General features: G+C 42.9%; 1 protein-coding gene across 1 annotated transcript; it reads right to left on the reverse strand.

The window, feature by feature from the left end:
• Window positions 1-78: 78 nt before the first annotated feature.
• Window positions 79-9344, reverse strand: C1QL3 (complement C1q like 3). Its single transcript, XM_061126288.1, has 2 exons — window positions 8578-9344; window positions 79-2750 (listed from the first exon to the last, which is right to left on the reverse strand). The coding sequence occupies exons 1-2, from the start codon at window positions 9163-9165 to the stop codon at window positions 2571-2573; spliced, it is 768 nt and encodes a 255-aa protein (XP_060982271.1). The 5' UTR covers window positions 9166-9344; the 3' UTR covers window positions 79-2570.
• Window positions 9345-10972: the final 1628 nt, after the last annotated feature.

The raw sequence follows: 10972 nt of genomic DNA on the forward strand, positions 1-10972 counted from the left end.
ATTTGAAAAATTTATATAAAGGGATATGAACACACAGCATAGTATTCTATTATAAAAATTCAATCATAAAAGTCAAAATATATTACATAATATAGTTTAATGAATCATTACATTTATAATAACAAAGGCCACAATTTAATTAATTAATAATATAGAATGCAAAAAAAGAGAAATGTTTGCCTTATATATATATATTCCCTTTATTTTCTTTACCTTTCATTTGTCTTTCCTTGGGCCTGAACAGAAAATAATGCTTATTTATCTGAAGAAAAGGTCAGATCTATTAGAAATGACAGTCTGATTCTAGAGTTAAATTTTAAAAAGGTACCCAGACCTGATGTTTAGTGTAAATAAAACACTTTTTGAAACTCTTAGTTGATGTATACTGATGTTTATAAACTAATCTTTTGGTTGAATCCTTCACTATACTATTTGCTACCTAAAAAAGAAAAGTCTCCAGACCCTTACTGCTAATTCCTCTTCGATAAATACATATTGTTAAATGGAAATAAAATCTACTGCAACTCCTTTATGATTTATCTTACATATTAGAAAGGCCAAATAGAGTTAGTCATTAGTCTTGATAAAGTGGCTAAGTGTTGCTAATCATGTAAATCATGAGAGTTACTCAGACCAAGGCATTTAAACCAAGCAAACAGCACCTTCAGATGGGAACACCAGGCATAACTCATTTGGAAAGTTGAGGTTCGTGAAATAAAAGATATTTCTGTGGATCAAGGATGATCAAGCTTTCTGTGTATTAGAACAGAAAGCACCCAAGAGGAAGGAGCCAGGAGAACAAACTAATTCCTTTAAATGAAAAAATGCAAATACCCTTCACCAGTAAAAGAGACAGATTTTTCAGTCTCTGTTTTTGAAATCTAGTTGTCAAAGAGTCTTCAAAGGCAACTGAGAGTGGAACAGATTTTTCATTGTAATAGTGGAAGTAGTCTGATAGTTAGGATATATCAACATGCATTTCAAATCTTTTTCTTAGAATAAAGAGATGGCTTTTGGCAGTGTATTTTAAACAGAGAGGAAGGATTTGCACTACTCTCAAAATCTACCTTACTGTCAGCTTCAGGCCACCTGAGAAAAAAGAAAAAAATTGATCATTCAAATGCATATGATTCATAAACATTGCAAAGGACAGCTACTTCATCTCTGCAGTCCTAACAGTAACAGTCTCAGAATGCAGTGAAAGTATTGATTGGCATATGGTAATAAAGAAGCCACAGGCTTAATTTACAGACGTGATTTCTGGGGCATTTTAACCTGATAAAATTTAATTTTCTGGATCACTCTTAGAAGTCATCTGAATGATTTTGCTACTCCATATATTTTTGTCTTCCAAAATATATTTCAATCCAAAATAAGTCAAGTAATTTATGCACGTTTGTGTTTGTGCCTACATGTACATATTTTTTAATTAAATTTTTGGGTCTATACAGCCACTGTACCTATGGTCTGAAGCCATATATATATTTCATCTAACATATATATATATACATACACATATATATATGTAGCAGGTATTTGTATAAAATATATACACTTTGTTGTCATATTGGTTATATGTGAAATGGTTTGTTTTGAAATAACCTCAGGCCATGACCTGTTGTAACTATTTGAAGGCCTTATTTAGTGTCCCCTCGGTGAGGCATGCAGCAGTGCAAATTAAACCTATGTGCATTGGGTTATGAATAATCTTTTGTTTCAGAGAAGGCGAAAGCCTCTGTCTGATTTAACACCAAAGAATAAATTTCTCTGACTTGTCCAAGTAAACCTAAACACATTCTACTGACAAACCGGACACAGGGGATTTTTCTAAATACCATACATAATTACACGTTTACACACTTAGAGGGTAATCCTATGATACAAGTTCAATCTCTATTTTTAAGGACTATCACCCAAAAAGAAAAGAAGATTCCTAAGTTAAAGGAAATGTGGAAAATGACCATAGGCTTGGGAATTCCCTCAAATCCAGAAAATTCCAGGTTAAGGCTTGAAGTTGAATCATTCCCAGGTCTAAGCTAAAGTTAACAAGAATACAAGGCAAACGATTTCTTTGGGGACAAAGCAGCATTGTGTCAATGAGACCCTCTCCTGCAGGGTAAAAGTCATTCTTCCCCACACTGTAAATGGACCCCGAGTTTCATAATTAGCAGATAAACTCACAGGAACCAAAGCCGACATATGGATAAAAGCAGCGAGATCACAGTACACCAAAGTATCATATATATCGAAGAAATAATTCAGTGTCTTAGATTTTTCTATAAAAATTTGTGATCTATATATAGGACTTCATTCACACGGACACTAACAATAAGGAGTATTTGCTTTGGCGGTAGTGGATCACACATCTGCTTATCTTGATTTTAATATATATTTTTTTTACATCATGTTCTGAGTACACAGATGTGAGTCAGGTAGCATTTGAATCCCCCACATCATATACACAGCTGAGGTGCCCCGCATCCGGCATCCCCCGGGGTCCTCGGTTCACTGACGTTAGCCACATGAATCCAAGGTCTGAACTCAGAGCAAGAAGCTTAGTTTTTGCACGATCAGTCAGCATAAATAATAAATCCAGAAAATGTGCTGTATTTGTTGTTGTTGCCTCCGTGGGCTTTCCCGCCATCTAACTTGATGTAGACTTCGTCCCCTGGCTCCAGGTGAAGAACCACACTGTTACTCGCGTAGTCGTAATTCTGATCCGCGTCTTGGGCAATCGCGCTGGCGCGCACCTGTGTGAAACAGACAAGAATTAGAATCTGCAAAAGAGATCTTCTTTTCTTTGTCTTTTCTTTTCTTTCTATCTTTCTTTTTTTGCCATTCACACAGCACCATAAATAGACTGGCCATCAGGGCCCTGAATTTAGCACAGCCAAGTCCACCTTGGCCTCGGGGCTTTATGAGGATATCTTTGCAACGGTTTCAACTACGCTACTGGAAAACAGAAAATAGCGCTTTTCTGAGGGTCACTGTAGCAGTCTTTTTTTAAAAAACTATATGTGGTAAACAATGCATATCAATCTCTTTTCTTCCTAAATCAGGACTTTTCTAATTCCTTGTATCTCTATGCCCAATCACTTCCTGAAATGGCCATTGTTTTTTGCATTTTAATTTAAACCAAGCAGCAGTATTCTAACCAGTTGTCTATGAGTACAGAAGTTCAAACCAAACTTCAGTTGGTCCCTCTGATTATTAGAAAATTGAGATCCATGGTATGTACAGACTCAGAGAAATCTGACTCCTCTAACTCTACTATACAGAAAGAAAAAAGAAGAAGAAATCTTTTTGATTTGGGGCTTTCAAAATCTAATTCAAGGAAAAGCCCCCGTACCTGAATCAAACATCTTTGGTTTAAAAGTTTTCATAGCTCTTACTTCTATTTATGCCTTTTTATCACTTAGTTGTGTGCACTTAAAACTGTTTAATTTTAATACATCTAAAACTTATAGAAGGAACAACATTTCTATGATTTGATGTCTCTAAAATTTCTCGAATTTTTGAATGATCTCATAGAATACCCTTTTATATTTAGGTGATTCTAAATGTGTGGTTTGCTCTGAGGATGGAGCTTTGCTTATAATCCACTCAGGTTGAGCCTGTGATCTCATTAGAGAGCTGACAGACACTTGCAAACAGTCCAATTCCCCATCATATCAAGTAATATGGACATTCTGTCACATTCTCAACTCCAATTAGGCTTCACATTCATTTCGTTGTATTTTGAGTCTACCTTAGAAAACATTTTTTTCAATAGGCAGACTTGTACTTGATTTATTTCAGTAAAACATCTACTTTGTGGCTTGTTTCTATTCCACTGTAATGATATTTCCCCAAATAACACAGTGAGTGATTTAGTGGTTTTGTAAACCTGTACTATGTAATAATGCATGACTTGGGGTGCAATTTGTGGGATTTTATCACTTGGCAAAATGAGAGAAATGAGACATAAGTCAAGCATTTCCATTCCTTTCTTTCAAAATTTAAATGATAGGTTTTCAAATTAAATTTTCATGTGGTATGTTCTCACAGTAATGCTGAAATGTTAAAAAAGGAGAAGGCTCTTTGACACTGCTGAACTTGTAATTCGAGTAGTATTTTAAGCATTTCTTTCTGGATATCATATGGCAAAAGGAGAAAGGGATTTAAAGATTTAGAATCATTTAACACTGTGCTAATTGACACTAATATAATGAAAGCAATATATAATTATGCTGAGAAGCACTGATTCAAATGTATACACCAGTTTAGTGAAGTGATCTATTTTGAACATTAATAAAAATACAACTTAATGTCATAATATTTCTTAGGAATTAATCCATTAAATTATAGGAGTTGGATGCTTTGATTCACTAATTTCATCTAGTCATTACATTCCCAGGGGAAAATAATCTACAAGGAGGACAGCATTCTTAGGGACTTGATTTTTTTTTTTTTTAATGTGTAGATTTTTAATGAGTGAGAAAAATTAAAATACAAAATAATTGCTAGTCATATTAGTAATATGTGAGTTATCAATCTATAATAGGTTTCTCACCTAATAATCAGCCACACATTTTTATTTAGTGCTTTAGGTATTTAGTATGAAATTCTATGGGTATTGTGCTTTAACACTGTTTTCTACATGAGGGCATTTGAGAACTGGGATTATCAAAATCAGTTGATTTAGAGATAACAGTCTTAAACACATATATAATGCAATTTTTATTCTGTTGCATTATGGGGTCTAACCACAAACCCATGTAAATGTTACCTTTTTTATTCAGTAGGTGTTACCATGAAAATCTGCAAATGCATTAGGGTGATTCCACAGACTGGAAGGTTACCCTTTCAGTTTTCACTTCCTTTGTTGGATAAAGCCAGTGTGATTGCTTTTTAATGAAAGTGATTCTCAAAGATTTTAACCTGTACTGTACCATAATACTCTCCCAATTAAATACGTGCCATATTCTAGTGTACTTTGCATGATTTTTGTATGCCTGCTCACCTGATCATACTATAAAGGTATAATGGAACTTGAAATTTCAAGCTCTAGTATCCAGCCCAGTAACTTCCAACAATTCTTCCTTTAAGCCATCAAATTATTGAGGAAAGTAATATATCTACCCTGAAGACTATTTTCAGGTTCCAAAATGTACACTGATTTCAGCATTTTCTCTGAAAGGTTGGTGCATTCTTTTCTTTGCCCCATATACCCATTTCTACCTAAATGCACTCTAATATCTTTTCATCTTATAAGTTAACTATTTAGATTCTGCTGATCTTTAGTGCATGTTACACAGCCCCTAAAAAAATAATTTGATATTTCATGAATCTTGCTAATAAATTAATACCAGCCCACAACTGTCCATTATATCCAATATATCTCATATTTACTGGTGCCATGACTAATAAATTCTTAGAGTAAAAATGGATCTTTAATTATTTTATAGTTCTAATCTTAAGCCAGTTTTATTTTTTATTACAGTAGCTTTTTTTTTTTCTTTCTAGAAAATTAGAGTAGCTTATTATAATGGTATTAAAGTGACTGGATTCAAATAGCTATATTTTTTATTCAAGTTTCCTGCTAAAAGTATACAAACTTAAAAAATTCCTGTCTCTGTTAAAGCTATTTGAGTCCAACTTTTGCCTTTAATATGCACTGTCATGGGCTTTTAACACATGGTGAGATTAAATTTAGGTTGATGGTTTCATGGGGAATATGAGAATCATGGTCCTTTTAGTTCTCTGTTTGTGAGGATATGATAGGTTATGTTGCCTTAGCATTATCTTATTAGTGAGGGTTTATCATTAGAGATGATATTTATGGTAACATTTGCTAATTTAATTAATCGCTACTGATGCTCTCATAATTTCATTTTCATTGTACTTCTGTGGAATCATAAACAAAAGGTTAAGTGGTGCATCAGGTTAATTTACTGGCCCTTGATGCTTCCATCTGTGATTCTGCATTCAAACACAAAGCATAAATAAAATGGTTCTCATATAGTTACGGTCCAGAGGCATTCCTCTATCCTAGAGTGAACTGCTTTTTTAGTTTAATTTTTTGTGCTTCTCAAATCTACTTAATCCATAGAACATTACGCTGACATGGATCTCTTGAGTTTCTGTTTTATGAAAACAAATTAGGTCAGCTCAGAAGAGGGAACTGCTGTCTTAAGAAGTGATCAGACAAGAGTAAAATTGAAAATCAAGGATCAACTCTTTCTTTAATGTTAATTAAAAAAAAGATTTTGTAAGATTTGTCATTTGTAATGCCTGCAGACCAGACTTAACAAAATAGTTCTACTCTGTAGATAGAATTTCTTAACACTAATATTGTAATAACCATTTTGCAAAACAGTCCTTGCTGAATTCGAAAATATATTGTTTGCTACGGTATTTGTTTTTCTGAATAACTTGTTGCTCACCTTTTATGGAAGCAGCAGCTTAATAATGCCAATGAGAAGCATTATACATTATCAGGTCAGCTGTTTTGCCCTTTTTTTTTTTCCCTGATCCTCACAGAATGCATATCCTAGGATGATACAAAGAACCCTTCTACACTCCAAACAATGAAATAATTTTAAAAAACAAAATGCACATGGAACACATATATGGCATGGTTTTCCTGGAATCTAAATCTGGCCTCAGCGTCAACATTTAAGCTAATTTAAATGTATTGCTCCCTGGCTTTTCATGCAATTGCAATTTCCAGAGACTTAAAGATGTGTGTTTTTATACTCTGGCTGAAACAACTTGAATCTTTTTTTTTTTAATTTGAATTAATACCTCTAAAAACAATCTCTTCAGCCTGACAGTATTTGCTAGACTTAATCTTTGAGTCAGAAGGCAGCCAAATTGTAAATAAATGGGTGCCTCATCACTGCCTACTGAGGGGCTTTTCACAAATCATTTTGTTGGGGTGACACAGTAGCTCTATTTTGGTACAATGAGTCATGCCCTTTTTAGCCATTTACCTATAAGGAAGCCACTGCTCTGTGAATAATTTTTATTTATCTTAATATTATTTTCATGCATAATAACTATAACAAACAACCCTGTCAGTGCCTCCTGGTGGCCATTTTTCCTCTTTTTTGTTCTATCTGACCTTAGGGTCCCTTAAGCCATTTACTTCTGAATTCCTTTACAAGTGAGGGGTGAAAGGAAAGAGAATGGACAGGATATTTTGCCCTTTCTCTTATTGATTTAGAGCATTTGTGTTTCACTTTGGAAGAATTCTGACACTGTGAATTGGGTGTTTGGAATAAATTCTGCTTTAATGTAGCTGAATAGAAACCAGGGTTATAGCTAGGAAGGTCTCAATTCAAGGGACAAGCGACCTGAAGCCTGAGAATCCTTGTTACATCACAGCTGGCCCTCGCAGGGTCATGCGGAGCGGGGTGGAGGGGGACTCTGTGCCACCCGAAAAGCAAAGTTAAACCCAAGAACTCAGCCCAGACTGCAGGCTGCAAGGCCTCCCCCAGCGGCTGCTGATTTACCGTGTGCAGAGGGTCTGGTTACACTTTGAGATAGATACAAATATGATTTTCCTCCCCTGACTAAGAGATCAGACACACTTCGGTTTTGCAATGACCGCGAATTTCTCAAGGCAACGAGAAAGTGGCCCCAGCCTAACACCGCAGACCAGTGGCCCTTCGAGCAGCGCGCAACGGCTTGGCTCAGGGGAGCAAGTCGCCTAGCCGGGGGCTAACCTGAGGCTATTTCACAGTCCAGACCAAGGCCACCGCTGCTTGTGAGGGAAAGGCTGGGGGATAGACCCTCACGAAGGTGCCCTGGGGCTCCCTGGCAGGGAGGCTCATCGCCCCGGGGTTGGGTTTGGCCGCCAGATTCCCGACCACCCGCCTGTGCGTCCTCCGGCTCCAGCCAGTGGAGTTTGGGCTGTGTTTGGGAGCGTGTTTTATGGCACAAACCCAGGATTCTCAACTTTTCCTTTTGTTAGCAGCACTCATTGTCTCTCCCCCTTCTTCAGCTGAAATCTAAGCCAGAGTTTTTGCATCTCGAATTTGACTACTTGTGAGTTTATCCGGGCCTGGCGACCGCGGATCCCGTGGTCCTGTCTTGGCCCCGGGTGCGCCCTCCGCTCGGACTCACTCCTCCGCGCCCCTTCTATTTCTCCCTTTGGGCCCAGGTCTTTCTCCCTCGCGTTTGTCACGCTGGCACGCCCACTTCTGGCTCCCCCAGCCCTCCCAATTCCCGGCAAAATCTGACAGTGACCCCACGCTGATGAGCATCCCACAGCCGGGGGGTCGCTTTCTCCTCCGGGACTGCCCGAGGTGCACGAACTGTCCCGGACCGAATCCTGCTTCCCGTTTCTTAGGGGCGCGCGCACCGAGCGCAGGTGCCCGGGCTCGGGAGCCACCCTCGCCAGGCCGCTGGGCGCTCTTCGGCGTACGACCCCCGCCTCCCCAGGGTGGGGACAGCGTCCCCCCTCTCTCGCAGCTCCCGGGAGCGGCAGGTGCCTCGCCCTTCCTCCGCGGGCTCCCACCCCCCATTTCCGGGGTCTCCTCCCTCTCGCCTGCACCTTCCCGCGCGCCCTCCCCGCCCTCCGCCTGCTCTCACCTGGTTGTTTTTGCAGAGATCAGCCCACATGCTGGTGCCATCCCCTCCTCGCATCAGGACGTGGTAGGTGAAGAAGTAGATACCCGGAATGGAGCAGGTGAACTTGCCCGTGGTGGGATCGTAGTGGTTCCCGAGGTTGGTGACCACGTCGTCGAACTTGAGCACCTCGTAGCCTTCATGCTGCCGCTTGAGGCCGGCGTAGAAGGCGATCTTGGGCACCGTGCTGTAGGTGGCGGCGCTGATGGCCCCGGCCGCGTTCAGGCCCGGCGCCCCCGGCGGGCCCGGCAGGCCTTGGCGGCCGGGCTCGCCCTTCTCGCCCGGGGGGCCCACGGGGCCCGGCGGCCCGGGCTCACCCGGGGGCCCCCGCGGGCCCGCCTTCCCCGGCCTGCCGGCCTCGCCTTTGGGGCCCTGGATGAAGGTGGGCAGGGACTGCATGAGGCCGCGGTCGGGCGTGGCGGCCGTGCTGGGCGCCTTGGTGCCCCCGTAGGGGTCGCAGACCATGCGGCAAGTGCCCAGCATCTCGTAGTGCGCCGACGTGCCGGCCGAGCTCACCAGCACCGGGATGAGGATCACCAGCAGCAGCACCATCACCACCCCCAGCGCCCCGGCTGCAATCAGGCGCCTCCTGCTGCCCACCAGCCGGCTCAGCGCGGGGCGATCCTCTTGTCTGCTTTTGGACAAAATTTTGAAGGTTGGGCGGGGACCTCCTCAGAGCCGAAAACAACCCCCTGCGAACCCCAAGTCCCCTGGGCGGGCGCGCGCCGGCCGCTCCTCGCGGGCTCTGGCTCTCCCCCCAGCTGAGGCTGCGGCTGGGGAGGGAGCTCGGACGCCAAGTGACTTGAGCTGAAGTCCCGAGCTGGGGGTGCGGGTGGGGGTGGGGGCAGGGGGAGGGGTGCGCAGGGCGCCCTCTTGCCTCCCGCGAGCCCCTCGCACCTGTGGCTGCCTGGGCGCCGGCGCGGCCGCCCTGAGCGCAGAGCGGCCGCCGCCTCCCGCGCTCGCCCGGGCCGCTCACACTTTTATGCCGCCGCCTGCGATCGACTTTTCCGTTTTTGCCGACTGCGCCAGTTCGCACCAACTTTCCGTCTGAAGTTGCCTTTTTCTGCCTCCTTCTCTTCTTTCGCTCGCTGGGATCGCCCTTCTCCTGCCTTTTCTCTTTCTTTTTTTTTTTTTCCCCCTCCTCGGCAACCACCAGAACTCTAATAGATGCGCATCCCCAAAACCCCACGCACCGGCCGCACAAGCTCGGGCCCGGCGCCCTCCGGGTGAGTGGAGCAGCGGCGCTGGGCACCGGCAGCGGCTCCGAGAGGCTCCGGGCTGGATCGGAGGAGCTGGCGAGCAGTGGCGAGCGCCTCACGGCCGGGAGCGGAGCGAGAGAGAGACTGAACGCAGAATTCTGCCTGGGTACCACCTGCCAGGAGAAGAGGAGGCTGACAAACGCGAGCCGGAGCAATTTATAGGCACCCAAGGCGCAGAGGAAGGGGAGCCGCTTTGGCATCTCATTGCGGCATCTGCTCTGCTCATCCCACTCAAAGAGAGTTTGGCATTACTCTGACAATGTGGGATTTTTTACCCCCCCCCCCCCACTCGGCCTCTCTCTCTCTCTTTTTTTTTTCCTTCTCTGCACATGGATGAACAGTGAGATCCTGAATACTCCCTTGCTGAACTCAGGCGATGGCAGCGCTCTCCCTGGACATATGGGGTTGGGGGGGGGGGCGGGGGAGGTGAGACAGATGTACAGGAGGAGCCTTCAGAACTCAAGGGTCACACCTAAGTCCTCTATTTCCCCACTGCCTGCAGCCCCAGTTGGAGGGTGCGGTTGAAGGTTGAATGGAGGGTGGCTGGGTTGACAGTATTTCTCTAATGGTTCACCCACAATTGGCGCTTCAGGTGTTGTTTTTTTTTTTTTTTTCTTTTCTTTATCTCAGAATGCCACTTTTAACATAAGGAGGGCCCTTTAGAATTTTCCAGATGGTAGATGTGATTTTTTTTAACCTTATGATTTTCCTCACCAGCCTTCCAAAGTGAAATAAGATGTTACCCAAAAAAACAGTAAGGTGTGTTGAAAAGCCAAAGGAACTTTCTCAAGGATTTCAGATGAACGTGCCCACCACATAAAAGCGGGGAGAGGGGACTCTTTTGACAAATGCTCCAAATGGTGAGAGTACAGATAGGTACTCTGATTATAGGCTTACAGTTCTAGCAACCTTTCAGGAGATTCAGCCACGGACCTAAGTTGCATTTATTTAAAGGCAGTACATGCATGAGAAATAATCACTTGTCAGGATGCCTTCAGAAGTCTTGAGAGAGAGCAGACAGCGTTCACAAAAGTACTGGACAAGATCTTTTCTTAAGACACAGAAAGAGCCCTGCAAGCTTCAAGCACATTTCCTGCATG

The sequence above is a fragment of the Dama dama genome, chromosome 23, assembly GCF_033118175.1.
Source record: "Dama dama isolate Ldn47 chromosome 23, ASM3311817v1, whole genome shotgun sequence".
NCBI lineage: Eukaryota > Metazoa > Chordata > Mammalia > Artiodactyla > Cervidae > Dama > Dama dama.